At 37.3% G+C, this 16,072-nt stretch overlaps 3 protein-coding genes across 3 annotated transcripts; all 3 read left to right on the forward strand.

The window, feature by feature from the left end:
• The first annotated feature begins 3,437 nt into the window (after positions 1-3,437).
• Positions 3,438-4,001, forward strand: LOC141641920 (MLP-like protein 43). Its single transcript, XM_074450562.1, has 2 exons — positions 3,438-3,624; positions 3,748-4,001. Exons 1-2 carry the CDS (start codon positions 3,438-3,440, stop codon positions 3,999-4,001), a joined length of 441 nt encoding a protein of 146 aa, XP_074306663.1.
• A 4,848-nt stretch (positions 4,002-8,849) lies between these two features.
• LOC141632477 (MLP-like protein 43) lies at positions 8,850-9,680 on the forward strand. Its single transcript, XM_074445025.1, has 2 exons — positions 8,850-9,097; positions 9,204-9,680. Exons 1-2 carry the CDS (start codon positions 8,911-8,913, stop codon positions 9,482-9,484), a joined length of 468 nt encoding a protein of 155 aa, XP_074301126.1. The 5' UTR covers positions 8,850-8,910; the 3' UTR covers positions 9,485-9,680.
• A 1,640-nt stretch (positions 9,681-11,320) lies between these two features.
• Positions 11,321-12,229, forward strand: LOC141644193 (MLP-like protein 31). The gene is made up of 2 exons (XM_074453664.1): positions 11,321-11,569; positions 11,762-12,229. Exons 1-2 carry the CDS (start codon positions 11,383-11,385, stop codon positions 12,037-12,039), a joined length of 465 nt encoding a protein of 154 aa, XP_074309765.1. The 5' UTR covers positions 11,321-11,382; the 3' UTR covers positions 12,040-12,229.
• Positions 12,230-16,072: the final 3,843 nt, after the last annotated feature.

Consider the following 16,072-nt stretch of genomic DNA (forward strand, 5'->3'; position numbering starts at 1 on the left):
TTAGCTCATATCTTATTCCCATTTGTCTTTTGTCGAATTCCTTCTCCTACTTACCTACACTACACTCTCAAGTGAGTCTCAACTCTTCATTTTTCCTCTTCCCTAAATTTTCCTCACTAATTTCTCAAAAAATTAAGTATCGATGCAACTCAGCAAAAGAATATATAACAAAACTTAAGTATCGATATAACTCGGCAAAAGAAGAGGCATTGGTTCTTTACAGGTAAGCTTGGAAGAATCTTGGGAAACTGATGTTAATTTTAGTGGTTGTATACATGTGTTTAGCCCTCTGATTTTTGCTAGCCTTCAACCATTAATTTGAGTCATTTGACGGATAGTGATTTGGTTAAAGATCATTTATGACATCCGGTAGAAGATAGAATGAAAGATAAAGAAGGTAGAAGAAAGAAAATAGAGCATGGGCATTTTCGTCACAAATTATGGGTTTTAGATGGAAATTTTAAAATTTGTCGAAATATTCCATTTCTTCTCATCAAACTAAGACTTATGGGGCAAAATTTGATAAAAGTGTTTTATAAGGGTGTAAAATATTAAATCTTTTTATAAGGATGTAAGTTTAGAAAAGTTGATTTTGTAAGGGTGTAAAGATTAATTTAACCTACCTTTATTTTAAAAACGACCCCCAAATTCTCTCTCTCTAAAATAATTCTCTCCCTTCTCACTAACAACCACAACCTAAAAACCTAATTTCCTTTGCTTCCACCGCCGCCTCCTTCCACCCTCTGTCCCCCCCACTTTCTGAGATCCCACCGCCGGAGATGGGCTCATCCCTTAGCCCATCTACGGCGACAGATCGTTTCACCCTTTGATCAATTTTCTAATATTTGATTCTGCTCGTTCCTGGGACCTTTTGGCTGCTCACATGATGTTCCTTTCTCCGGTGGTGTTCTGTGGTAGTATGCTCGGTGTTTTGTGGCTGTCGGATCGGAGTGCCCCATCTGTCCCGGACGCTCTCCTGGTTCCTCCTCTTCTTTCGGTCTTGCATGTGTGTTCCGGGTGTGTTCCCCGGCTCCTGACCTCTTCCCCCGACCCCAGTATGGTGTTTTGGCCCGGTCTAGCTTAATGTTCGTCGGTTTATGGGATGGGTTTAACCCATTTGGTTTGTGTCTTGGTGGTTATGTTTGTTTTCTCTGGGTCGATATGGTGTTCCCCTTCCCCTCGCCCCTTCCCCCACCTATCACGTCCTTGGGATGGACATAATCCATCTTTCTGTCATCGTCTGGTGTTGCATTTGGAGTGATATGGTGTTCCCCTCCTCCTCGCCCCTTCCCCCACTTATCGGCTCCATTTTGCATTTTGAAAGGTTTTAGCTTGGGTTTTCGTTGATTAGTGTGGTTGCATGTTTATGACCGTTTGTGGTTGTTGGGAATTCGTCGGGGTGTTGTCAGTGGTTGTCGGTGGTGGTCGCGTTCGTTGGTGATGGCGGGCTGTTTTCTTTTTTGCTTTGGTTGGTGTGGTGGGTTTGCCATGGTCTTTGAACGGAGTGGGTCAGTGTTGGTGTTGTGTCTTTGTGGTGTGATCGGGGTGGTATGTGTTGGGGTGGACGAGGTGTTTAGTTTGGATGGCTTCGGTGGTCTAATTTTTAACATTCATGTTCTTTGTGCTTTCTCCTCTGTTTTTATCAATAATAACCCTTTTAAGTTATGGGTGCCTGTCTCATAATCATTGGGGTTCCTCGTCTTGTCCGAGTTTTTAATAATAATTACATCTTATTGGCTAAGGGTGTCATGTCCCTTACCCATTGGGATGGTTGTTCATTGGTTTTTTAAGCGATCAAGAATGACATTCGTAACTTTACATCCGGTTGGTGTTGTGTCCATCTCTATCTGGCCTTGTGAGATGGTTTTGGTTAGGGGAAATTCGGGTTTTTTTCTTTATCGCTAGCTATCTACGTACTCGCTTTTCTAGGCTACGAGTTTCGTGCCCACAGGGATTGCTTACCAAAGTGTAGGAGTTTTCTTTCCTTTGGAGGTAGGTCTTGGTCTACATTCCGCGTTTTCTTTCTACGTCCTATGGGCGTAAGTGCACTTTGCTCGCTCTCGATGGTTCACGGGTCCCGATGGTCTACTGATGTTGTTTATCAAAGCCAAGGTGATGAATCACCGAGACACATTTTTGTGTCTTGTTGCGGTATTTCTCGAAACTTTATCGTTAAGATGAGTAACGATAAGCGTGATCATATGGCCAGCTCTTTTTGTCCATCCAAGTATGTTCTGGATGTTGTTATTGTCTTGTACGTCCAGCCGCCCGTACGCCATCAACACGCTCTTGTTAGCCGATGTAGTTACTTTGTTGTTTCAGTTTATGTTTTTTTATTAAAAGTGCATTTGACCAAATGAGTCAAATGCCATATGTATAAACTCTTGTTTTACGGCTGCCAAAAAAAAAAAAAAACTACCTTTATTTTATTGTATCTTAATTATTTAGAGATAATTATCAATAAATATTGTGATATATTTTAGAAAATTAGGATATTTTAGAATATGTCTTGCCCTCCAAGTCACAAAACGACCCCATCATCTCTCTACGAGAATAAGTTGATAAGACCTCGTAGTATTATCAAAACCCTACTCTTAGGATGGAATCAAGAGAGTCCCGAAAGTTGTAACCCTTAAGCTTTCGATTATAAATAAATTCTTGTTTTCCATATTATTTTGTTCATCTTTATTGTTTATCGCGGGTTTGAAATTTTTACGGTTTAAAATAGGCTCAAATTACACGTGAAATCAACGTAAAACAAATTTTGGAGCCATCAAGGAAAAAATAGAGTTCACGTAACACAAATCATTTCATAAAGTTCAGCGGGTATTATATATTAGGGTGGGTCAAAAGTGCGGGTTAGCATGGCCCGACCTGCCCATAGCGTAATGTTTAACCTGGCCCGACCCGCCTTCTTTCCGGGCCAATCCCAAGCTACCCATACCAAGCCCGACTCGCCTTCCAACCCGGACCCGCTCAAAGCCTGCCCTTGGGTCCATTTTTGCCAGCCCCAACTTCTATCTTGGGCCAGTTCGGTTCTGGGTCCTCCCAAGTCAAGCCCAACCCGATAATTTGGACGGATAGTGTTTATGCAAAAAACGAAAATATGTGATCGTAAAGCGAGTTCGTATTCCCTTCCCTTAAAGAGTTAAAGTTGTAAAAGGCGACAAAAAGTACAACTAGTGTATTTTATACGAATGGTCAGTATAGCAAAGCGTACAAAAAAAGCCCAATAATATAAGGCATATATTCGCAAACAAGTGGACCAGGTCATTTTCCTGAAGTGTTGGTCTAGCCCATTGTCTTCTCCTATAAATTACTTGGACGAATACTGTACGTACCTTCATCAAATTTAACCAAATAAACAGTAAATTGTTATTATAACTTCTTATTAATTAATAATAAAATTATAATTTACAAGTGAAATTTGGGTAAAAATGGCTAAAATGCACAAAATTGAGGAGAAAATTGAGTTGAATTGTTCAGCTGACAAAATATTTGAAATGCTAAGGGCTAAACAACCCGATATTCCCGAGCTTTGCTCCGACAAAATTCCTAGTATCGAAGTTCACCAAGGCGACTGGGTCAGTGTGGGTAGTACCCGTAAATGGGACTTGAACATGGGTATTTATTTACCGTTTTACGTCTTTTTACTATCTGCAAATATTAAAATTATGATTTTTGTGGCTTTTTGTTATCTAAAATGATTTATATTGATATGGAGATCGAAGCCAACGTATTTCATAGATAGGATTGACGCAATTGATGAAGAGAATAAGGTAATCACTCGCAGTGTGATCGATGGGGAGATGATGAGCCACTACAAGTCACTGACAGCTCATGTCCAAGCAATTCCGAAAGGGAATGACAACAAGTCTTGCTTTATCATAGCTAGTTTCGAATATGAGAAGATCCATGAAGATGCACCCGAACCTAAAGAGTTCCTCAACTTTGGACTTGGTGTGCTTAAGGACTTGGGTCATCACCTCTCGTCCGCCTAACTGATTAGTATGGAGTATGGCCATCTCGTTAATCGTCACCATGTCGAATGAACCAAACTACGTTACTACCTATTTTTTATGTCGTTTTTATTATCGTTCGTGTTATTTCCCTTGTTGTATAACATCGTACTACTACGGTATGATGACACCATAAATAAACAAACGCGTGTGACTCAATTTCATATAATGTCTGTGAGTTATTATGCTAATGGTCTACATATGAGTTATTATGCTAATGGTCTACATCATTTATTTACCTTTATTAAAATACTTTTTACAAAAAATTAAAACAACGCAACACTTAATATGGATAACATGCGAATACAAAGACATTACCTAAGCGAGAATTATCAAGAGTGAAATAACCGAGTAAGTAATGTTGTACGGCCTTGTTCCTTCTAACTTAATTTCAACTCATTTTAGTTTAGTTCAACTTATACCTATTCAATTAAGTTGATTTAGTTGAACTTCATTCGGTTCGATTTAGCTCATTTCTTCACAAATTACCTTATAGTTCAATTTCATTCTATTTAGCTCAAATTTCACTTAGCTTCATTTATTTTAGTTCAACTCTTTTCAGCAAAAAAAAAAAAAAAAAAAAAAAAAAAAAAAAAAAAAAAAAACCTCTTTTTATGAATATCACTTTTTATATTTCTATCAATTTAAAATTAGCTAATATATACGCTAATGTCTCTATCGCCTTATCGAGGAAACACTTAATCACGTTGTAGAACAAGATATGAAGTATTTCTCCAAAATCGATATTAAATTATATCCACATTTACATTTATAAGTTACTCTTTTTCATCATCGGCTTTCAAAATGAAACCTATTTTACGCTCATAAGTTACAACAATTTCGCCATAGGCCGGGTATATGGTAGACTCATCTTATGCATTTACAAATATCAACCGCTTACAAAACTCTCAAGGGTATAAACAATCACTAGCTAGCAACTTTGTATCCGATTCCATTCCCACAAAATGGTAAAAGGTGACAAAGAAATACGAGTAGTATCTTGTTCTCCGTTCTTATGGTCACTTGGTCAGTATACCAAGCGTACAAATCAAGCCCAATGATTCAGGGCATATATTTCACAAACAAGTGGGCCGGGTCATTTTCTCAAAACAATTGAAATTTTTTATTTATTCAAATAACCTGATATTAAACCATTTTGCTTTTGTTGACCATGAATTTATGTGACACTTGTATACTACCAACAAATGCATAATAATAACGTTTTTTTTCTCAAAGTACCTTTGTGGTTTGTCATTTTGTCCATGATCAGGGACGAAGCTCGGGTCTAATTTTACCCAGGGCCGAAATTTTTGTTATCTCAACTATAAATTTTTTGTTATATAATTAAGTATTATTTCTTCTCCGTGTGTATTTTTGATGATTAGTTAGCTTCTGATGGGGCATATTCTGCACCGCTGACCAAGTCAACATATTGAGCAAGGTCAAAGATATCCACAGCAAGTCAACGACTTAGACGACCTAGCCGATGCGCCCATCTACTGCCAACTGGGTCCGGCATGACAACTGCCACGGAACACATACCCCGCGTACTCATATCCAAGACCCCTCGGCGGTGAGTCACGGGGCCCGCCGGCCAGCCATAGGTCCCTCGGCCGAGGGGTAGATCAGTCTTTCCACCTGCTAGCCACTTGGCCACTTGGCCACTACGTGACAAAAGGTGAAGTCTATAAATACTCCTCAACCTTCATTGAGGAGGGGATGAAATCCAGAAATACACAACTTAACCTAAATACACTATTCATCTGGTATAATCTTCCTTATCTCTCTACAATATATTCCTAGCCAATTAGCATACAACTTATACATCTAAGTTTACTGACTTGGGCGTCGGAGTGGGTACGCTTGGCTCAAAGCCAAGCCCTCAGTTCGTTCATTGTTGCAGGAGAGGCCGAGAGGAACGATTAAGACCAAGGGAGAATCCAACTCGAGACATCATTCAACAAGCCACGGGTGGTAACTTATAACTGCTCTGGAATTACACCCGGAACACTAGTATTACACTATTTAGATAGATATGACGAAATTTTGTTATTCCTTAAACATTATTAGCATTTTTTATGAATTACGATTATGACTTACTAGGACTAAACATGCATTATTATCCATTTTTAGAAAACATTTTATTTGGACGAAGAAATTGACCTAATTGTAGCCCACCGTGTGAGACCCCGTCTTATTCAATTATTTGTGTTAAGAGTTAAGACGGCTATATTGCTCTGAACCTAAAAGTGAAGATTTATGTCGATAACATTACTCGATTTATATTGAACTCGAAAGTCACGACCTACCAAACGAATTGAATAAATGTAGTAATGAATTGAACCAAAATTGAACCTAATTGACAAAAGAAGTATATGGCCCTAATATATTATATATCCCATGCTCCGATATGACCCCGACTCTTGACGTAACTCAAAACTATTTCAAGTGATTCGATTGACAACTCTAAATTAAAAGACGCAAAACCCACTATTCCATAAGAAACAGAAAGATAAACAAACATTGGACAATAATAACATTGTATCTGATTCTATTACGAGAAAAGAAGAATGAGAAAATGGTTTTATATGAAGCGTACGAAACAAGCCAAATAATTTATTTATGTTGGGCATATTTCACAAATTAGTGGCTCGGGTTAGGTCAGGTCATTTTTCTATATAGTATAATAGTGCATGCTAATCTCTTATAAATTACAGGCAGAAAATTGAGTTCTTAAGTACTTCATCAATCACATAACAATTGGTCTCCCTTGTGACGGGTTACCATTTGTGGCGGATGTTTTGTGAGATAAAATGGTAACAAAATGGGTTAGTGGAGAAAGGGGACCACATGAATAGTGTTGCAGAGAGAGAAAAAGTGGGTACTTTATGAGGTAAAATGGTATCCGTCACTCAAGAGTGACGGATATGTGCCGTCACAAACAAGAATTTGTGATCACATAAATAGTACATCGTCTATATTAGTATTACGGAAAAATGTCTAAAGTCTACAAGTTTGAAGAGAAAATTGAGATGAACTGTTCAGCTCAAAAAATATTTGACATGCTAAAGGTCGAAAAACATGACGTGACCGAGGTTTTATCTCACAAAGTTCCTAATATTCAAGCACGTCAAGGCGACTGGTGCACTCTGGGTAGTACCCGTAAATGGGATTTTATCATAGGTATTGCATTTTATATTTTTCTATCTTTTTATTTTCAAAACTCTCACTTCTCTTTTTATCATACCACAATATAATTATTTTTGAATTAAGGTTTTATCCTGATCAATTTAAAACCCGTGCAAAAAGCAAGGTGAAAAGTCAACCTACCTTATCGACAGGCTTGAGGCACTTGACGAGAAGAATTTAAAGTTGACTCGTAGTGTGATCGAAGGGGAAATGATGAGTTATTGTAAAACCGTACTTATGCATGCACAAGTAATTCCTAAGGGGAACGATGACAAGTGTTGTGTTTTGAAATTCGTTATGGAATATGAGAAGATCGATGAAAATGCACCCGAACCTAAGGAGTTTTTCAATTTTGGTGTTGGTGTGTTCAAAGAGTTGGGTAATCACCTCTCTTCCGTTTAAGAATGAGGGACGTATTATCGTCTATCATCCTGATTTTAATCAAACTATTGTTCATGCGTCTTTTACTATATGCACGTTAACGAACCTATCAAAAGAATGTTGTGTACTATATGATGAAAATAAATTATGAAATAATTAAATGTGTGTTTTAATTACGGACTATATAAAAATAAGGATCTCCGATTATTGTAAAAAGTAAATGATCGATGGCCGATCTTTCGTGAACGATTTATAAATACTTATAGATGAGATAAAATAATTTCAATATCAATGCATTATTGCATTAAAAAGAAATTATACTGTAAATGTTTTTCATACACTATTCTCAATTCTCATGATAAACATTACTTTGGTAATACCTTGTTAATTTGTTGTATCTCTTCGTTTCAATTATTTATTTACCTTTTACAGATAATATTCTTGTTAGAGGTTATTTGGTTATCGAACAAAGGTGGTAGACGAGTGGAGATTGCATCTTGGGATTATCGAACGGTTCTAAATTTATGGGTAAAAAAAAAAATGGGGTTTAGTGGAAAAATATTATTTAAAGGATTTAAGAGAGGAAATGGAGAAATGGAGAGGATTCAAATCCGTGGTAGACCATCATAGGCATGTAGTCCCAATTCGCTTACTAATAAACTTCTCAATTTGTTTCTAATCCAACCCATTTATTTAATCTAACGATCGTATGTTTAGTTGTTTACGTTTATTACTTTGAAATCGATTTAAAATGCATCGATGTTTACATTTATAAGTTTTTACTCTTTCATGATCGCTTATAGAATGAAACCCGCTCTATCACTCTATGCGGAGTATAAGTTAAGACCCTTTTGCCGTTAGGATATAACCTAGAGAGTCCTAGACTAATCCGATCTTATACATTTTGACAACACAAATTCTGATTTAAAACAGGAGTATTCATCTTAAATTTAAAACGAGTCAATTAAAATAAATAAGACAAAATCAGAATGTTTATATCTCAACAACGAACTTGTCCTATTTGTACAAGTGGGACAATGTTATTCGACCCATTTTAATTTTAAGATGGATATCGAACTCGGTAGGCATAAAGTCATAAAGGTGACAAAGTGAGAGAGGTATTAATAGCTAGTGTATAGTAAGCGTACAAAATAAGCCCAATAAGGCATATATTCCCAAAACAAGTGGGTCAGATCAATTTCCTGAAGTGGTGGTCTGGCCCATTATCTTCTCCTATAAATTACTGGCCCGAATACTGAACCCTTACCAAATTCAATCAAATAAACAGTAAATTATTATTACAAGTAAAAATTTAGGCAAGATGGCTAAAATGCATAAAATGGAGGAGAAAATTGAGTTGAAATGTTCAGCTGAGAAAATATTTGAAATGCTGAGAGCTAAACAACCCGATATCCCCGAGCTTTGCTCCGACAAAATTCCTGGTATTAAAGTACACCAAGGTGACTGGCTCAGTGTGGGTAGTACCCGCAAATGGGACTTGAACATGGGTACGTTATACGTACTTTAACCATTTTACGTCTTTTTAATGTCACCGTATTGAAATTATGTTTTTTGTCGATTTTTATTAATCTAAAATGATTTATATTGATACAGGGGAGAATCAGCCAACATATTTTATTGATAGGCTCGACGCGGTTGATGAGGAGAATATGGTAATCACTCGCAGTGTGATTGACGGGGAAATGATGAAACATTACAAGTCACTGAAAGTCCATGGCCAAGCAATTCCGAAAGGGAATGACAACAAGTCTTGCGTAATGGTATTTAGTTTGGAATATGAAAAGATCGATGAAGATGCACCCGAACCCAATTACCTCCTCGATTTTGGAGTTGGTGTTCTTAAGGACTTGAGTCATCACCTCTCTTCCGCTTAACTGAGCTCGTCACCATTCCAAATCAATCAAACTATCTATTACATATTTTCTTTTCGTTTTTTTTCAACATGTGTTCTAAGGGATCACGATAAGAAGCAATACGCGTTGTTTTTGTTATTTCCCTTGTTGTATAACATCATATACCGCATGTTGCATGTATGATGACAATATAAATAAACAAACGTGTGTGACTCAATTTCATAACGTCTACAAGCAGTGGGGATCCTCTATCCTACTTTTGTGTTCCATTGTGTGTGTCACACCACATACATTTCGACACATCACTTGTGGCAAAATAAAATATTACAATATATATATTAATTTGTTGAGGTGTTGGAAGCTAAGTGGTGTGACACACACAATGGGACACCAAACGGGACAGAGGATCTTCACTGGTCTAAGGGTTATGCATGCTAATTGCTAATGGTCTACATATAAATTGTACTCGTGAATAATTAATACTCCTCCGTCCCATCATTTGTTTACATTTAATTATTAATTAATATACTTTTCACCGAAAATAAAACAACACAACACCTAATCTAGATAACACGCCAAAACTGCACATTACCTAAGCAAGAAATCATCGTAAGAGTATTTGAATCATGTCTACACAAAATCCCAAACCCTACTAAGCCAATGTACTTAGGTTTCGAAGTCAGCGTGATGCCTAATAGTTTAACTAAGCCATAATAGTTCCATGGTATACAAGTACATGAATATTTCATGTTAATTAATTGGCGAATTAATATGAACAACCAACAACTGGTAAAGTATTACCTACTTACATAGTTACACATATGAAGACAAAAGAAGAATAACAAAACTTTGTCTCATTTTTACCTAAATAGTACGAAGTATAGTATTTGACCCATTTTAATAATAAAAAGGATACATTTGCACAAAAAAAAAAAAACAAAAAAACGGATACCTCAACTAACTAGAAAATACAAATCCTTGTAATGCGAAATGCTTAAGCCTTTCTACCCAAACACCTTTTTTCCTCGATCAAGTCCGAACAACAAGGGCAAAAATAATGCTATTGAGAATCAAATCCTGATTTAAATCACTCTTCATAAATCATAACTTTATCAATTTAAGCTAACTAATATTATGTCTAATGTGTCCTTATGAGTTATGACCCAATCGTTTACATTTATAAGTTAGACACTTTTATCATCGACTTTCAAACTGAAACCTATTTGGCGCTCATAAACCACCACAAAATTTCTATGGTGGCGGTTTTTGACAAAGAAGTGTTGCTATTTATCACTACTAATAGTGTCATTATTAATGTCAGTTGTACAAATAATCGCCGCTGTTGTCAAAAAAAAAAATATATATATATATATATATATATATAATCGCCGCAAATGACCTATGGTGGCGGTTTGTACTTAAAACCGCCATGAATAATTGAATAGTGCATTTTATTGCGTCGGTTCTTAATTAAAACCGCCACAATAGACCTCCTATAACATAACAAATTCATTCCCGCCAATTATTTTTTTCTTTTTACGTCGTTTTCTATTAGAACCGCCATGATAACAGCGACACGATAGATAAGCTAGACTCATCTTATGCATTTACAAATATCAATCGATTAAGAAACTCTCTCAAGAGTATAAACAATCACTAGCAACTTTGTATCCGATTCCCTTCCCACAAAATGCTAAAAGGTGACAGAGAAATATACGTAGTATCTTGTGCTTCGTATGATTAATCACCTATGGTCAGTATACCAAGCGTAAAAAACAAGCCGCATAATAGCGGACGAGGTCATTTTCCTATAGCGGAGTTTCCCATGATTTTCTCCTATAAATTACAGGGCCGAATATTGAACCCGCACCTCGCTCAATTACATAAACAGTGATATAAGTTAAAAGTATATAGGCAAAATGGCTAAAATGCACAAGATGGACGGGAAAGTTGAGTTGAATTGTTCAGCTGAGAAAATATTTGAAACATTAGGAGCTAAACTACCTCATGTTCCTCAACTTTGCTCCGGCGCAATTCCTGGAATTAGCGTACACCACGGTGACTTGCACAGTGTGGGTAGTACCACCAAATGGGACTTGAACATGGGTAATGTATTTACCGATTTACCTTCTTGTTTTATTACAACAGTTTTCTAACGTGTGCCCTGATGACACTTACAAAATATGAAAATATCTTCTGAATCTTACCACGTTTAGATTACATTGTTACAATCTTGACGTTAGTTAATCCCTAATCATTTCGAGATAATGATTTTTTAGACTTGTTCAATGGTAATAGGTGGTAAGCAAACATATGTGATAGGGAGGAATGATGCAATTGATGTGGAAAATATGAAAATAATTCGAAGTATCATTGATGGGGAAATAATGACCCATTACAAATCGTTGAAGATGCAACTCCAACCAATTTCAAAGGGAAATGGCAAGTCTTGTGTTATGATGTTTAGTCTGGAATATGAGAAGATGGATGAAGATGCACCCGACCCAACTGAGTTTTTCAACTTTGTACATAATGTATTCAAGAAGTTGGGCGATCAACTCTCCTCGGTTAACTAGCGAGTATGGACACCTCGTCACCATGCCAAATCAATTAAACTACTATCTATTTAGTTCCTCCGTTCTAGTCAATAATGTAAACTATTGATTAGAACAGAGTAACTACATATTTACTAATTTGTGTATCTATATAATATCGTACGATGACTATGAATATAATCAATAAATACTTGTTTACCTATAATTAAAAATCATCTACAGTGATGCTAATGATCTACATGTCAAACTGTAAAAATATTCATGAACCAGTACTTATGTTTAGTGGAACGATAAATAGGAGACAAAAAAATAAACCGGGAAGCAATTATCGACAACTCTAAATTAAAAGAATAAAAACTCACTAAACCATCAGTCGATATGACAAACACAAATTCATTTTATGAATTTCACAAGTATTAAATCTATTGATGATGTCAACTAACTTAGGTAGTTATGTAATAAGAGGTGATGCTTATAAATTGTAACTACTCGTATTTATAGATGAGAATATGAGATATTAAGAATTTCATAGCCTATTTTTCGTGAATGATTCATAAATATTTATAGATGAGAATATGAGATATAAGAATTTCAATTAATAATGTAAAAAATAGAAAACTATAATTGTTTTCCCCACACTATTTGATCTCTTCATACCACTACTTGATGAGATATAAGAATTTCAATTAATAATGTAATAAATAGAAAACTATAATTGTTTTCCACACACTATTCTGATCTCTTCATACCATTACTTGATGGTGTAATTTGTGTATGTACTTAGTCATTTGCATGTATAAGTGACCCTAATTATTTGTGGATGGACCACTAATACGGTGATTAATAATTAAACATAATCGGAGATTTACTACACTTTTCACAAAGGTTATTTACACTTGAATGAAAATAATTTTTGTATAAAAACGTTTTATATAAGTGTTATACAATATCATTTGATATTTTATTTAAATAACCCCACTAGAATACTGAAGATGTCTTAAACTAGTGGTTAAAAGAAGAATTATGAACAATATGTCCAATTAAATACACTTTAATTCGTAGACCAAAAAACCCACTAGAATTGTAAAGTATATGTGAAATAATAGAATTGTATTGATAATGAAAGGAGAGATTACAAGGGGTTTATATACTGATAATACAAGCAAACTAATGCTAGACTAATTAGGAATACAAGATTGCTATAAGATAAAATAGGTAACAATTAGCTAGTCAAATATACAGATTGATGAATTGATATGCACAATTATCTACGGAGATAAGCTCCATAATTAGAAGATTGCTCCATAATTAGAGGATTGCAATATTATCTTGAATTATCTTTAACATTCCCGCTCAAGATGGACGGGCGATAGCGAAGTCCAATCTTGGAAGAAAGTTCGATGAAGCGCGGCTTGTGTAAGGGCTTTGTTAAGGTGTCACGAGTTGGTCCGTCCCATTGATATCTTTGGACCGGATGAGGCCTTGACGATTTGTGTCTTAACAAAGTGAAATGCAAGTGCTACATGTTTCATACGCGAATGAAAAACAGGATTAGCGGAGTAGTGCGTAGTGCTTAGATTATCACAGTAGATTGTCGGAGGTTTAGTCGAAGTGATGCCAAGCTCATGTAGCAGATTTTTGAGCCACAATAATTCGGCCGAAGTTGCAGCTACGGCGCGAAATTCTGCCTCTGTCGTGGACATGGAGACAGCCTTTTGCTTCTTTGAAGACCAAGAGATGGGAGTACTACCTAGATAAATGATGTAGCCTGAGGTAGATAGGTAGTCATAAGAGTCACCCCCCCAATCCGCATCACAGAAGGCGTGTAGGCATAAAGGGGACGAGTTGGTACGTAAGGTGGATACCAAAGTGAATGGTGCCAGCCAAGTAATGAAGGAGTCGCTTCAAGGCGATCCAGTGCATCGAGGTTGGATGGGTCGAAATTGGGCTAATTTGTTGACTGAAAAGGCGATGTCAGGACGGGTAAGGGAAAGGTATTGTAAGCTACCAACTATTGAACGGTAATCAGACTCTTTTTCGACCGGGGAAGTGGTGTCTTTAACTAAGGGAGGGTGAGGCAGCATAGGGGTTGAAGCGGGTTTGGAGTTTTGCATCTCAAATTTGACAAGTAGATCATACAGGTACTTGGTTTGGTTGAGGTGGAGTCCGGTTTTGGTTGGGGTGACTTCTATACCAAGAAAGTAAGATAATGGACCAAGGTCTTTAAGAGAGAATTTGGTTGAAATTTGGGTAATGAAATTGGTGATGTGGGTTTTATTGGGACCGGTTACTATTATATCGTCAACATACACTAGTACAAATAGGGTCGTGTGTGTATTGTTAAGGATAAATAGGGATGGATCGGATAAGGAATTGTGAAAACCTGATGTGAGGAGGTACTGTTTGAGTTCCGTGTACCACGCCCTTGGTGCTTGTTTAAGGCCATATATAGCTTTATTAAGCCTGCAAACAAATGAAGGGTTAGTAGCATCAACGAAACCCGGTGGTTGGGACATGAAAACGGAGTCGGTCAGTCGTCCCTGTAGAAACGCATTATTGATGTCAATTTGGTGAAGGTGCCATTTTTTCGTGACAGCAATAGTAAGTATAAGTCGGATCGTAGTTGGTTTAATAACTGGGCTAAATGTTTCAGAATAGTCGATTCCCGGACGTTGATGGAAACCCTTAGCAACTAGCCGAGCTTTGTGTTGCTTGAGACTCCCATCGGGATTATATTTGATACGATAGACCCATTTGCAACCAACAACATTAGGGGCAAGGTGAGGGGGTACTAGAGTCCAGGTTTGATTACGGTTAAGGGCATCAAATTCGTCAATCATTGCTTGACGCCATTGAGGGGATACGAGAGCCTGTTTGGTCGTGGTGGGGGTAAGGTGGGCGAGGGTAGCTGTTTTGGCATATTTAGGGTTGGGTTTGACGATATTATTGGAGAGTCGGGTGCGGTGAATTGGAGAAGGAGGTGGAGGTGGAGGCGTGGTTGTGGAGGCAGTGGGTGGTGTTTCGGTAGAGGCAGTGGAAGAATCAGGGGTAGAAGTAGGGATAGTGGAGGGTGTGGGGTTAGGTGAAGGCGAGGTAGATGGAGATAGGAGGGGAATTGTTAGATCACACCATTGAGAGGGGGTATGGAGCGGGTACCGAGGAGAGGTTTGTGACAGGGAGAGGTATGGAAATTCGGACTCAATAAAACGTACATGACGCGAAGTATAAAGTCTGTTGGTTTTGGGTTTGAGACATAGATAAGCACTTTGGGTGGTCGAGTAACCGACGAAGACACAGGGAACGGACTTAGGGTCAAGTTTATGGGTAGTATATGGTTTCAACCATGGGTAACAAAGGCAACCAAAAGGACGGAGTTTAGTGTAATTGGGATTTTGACCGAATAAGAGCTTATATGGTGATTGATTGTTGAGGGTGGCGGAGGGCAGTCGGTTGATGAGATATGTAGCAGTGGAGAAGGCATATGGCCAGAATTGGATGGGTATTTGGGCATGGGTTAATAATGCTAGACCGGTTTCGACAATGTGTCGGTGCCGTCGCTCCGCGAAACCATTGTGTTCCGGAGTGTGCGGTGGTGAAGTGAGATGGGAGACACCATTATCGAGTAGGGTGGGATTAATTTTGATATATTCTCCGCCATTATCTGAGTAGAATTGGCGAATCGGTTTATTAAAGAATTTTTCAATAATAGCTTTAAATCGATTAAATGTGGTGAAGGTGTCAGATTTATTTTTTAAGGGATATAACCAAAAGTAATGGGTGAAATGATCGACAAATATCACATAATATTTAAAGGATTCGGTTGATAAAATTGGTGATGTCCAAACGTCGGAATAAATAAGATCAAGAGGAGCATTAGACGAAAGAGTAGAGGGAGAGAAAGGTAGCTTGTGGCTTTTGTTTATTAAACAGGAATTGCAGTGCAGAAAATCTGAAATATTAAAATTGAAACTAGTGTTTAACAAGCGTAAAGTAGAATTAGAAGGGTGTCCTAAGCGAGCATGCCACAATTGGCTCGAGGACTTATTGGCTGCTA

Source organism: Silene latifolia, chromosome 2, assembly GCF_048544455.1.
Source record: "Silene latifolia isolate original U9 population chromosome 2, ASM4854445v1, whole genome shotgun sequence".
Classification (NCBI taxonomy): domain Eukaryota; kingdom Viridiplantae; phylum Streptophyta; class Magnoliopsida; order Caryophyllales; family Caryophyllaceae; genus Silene; species Silene latifolia.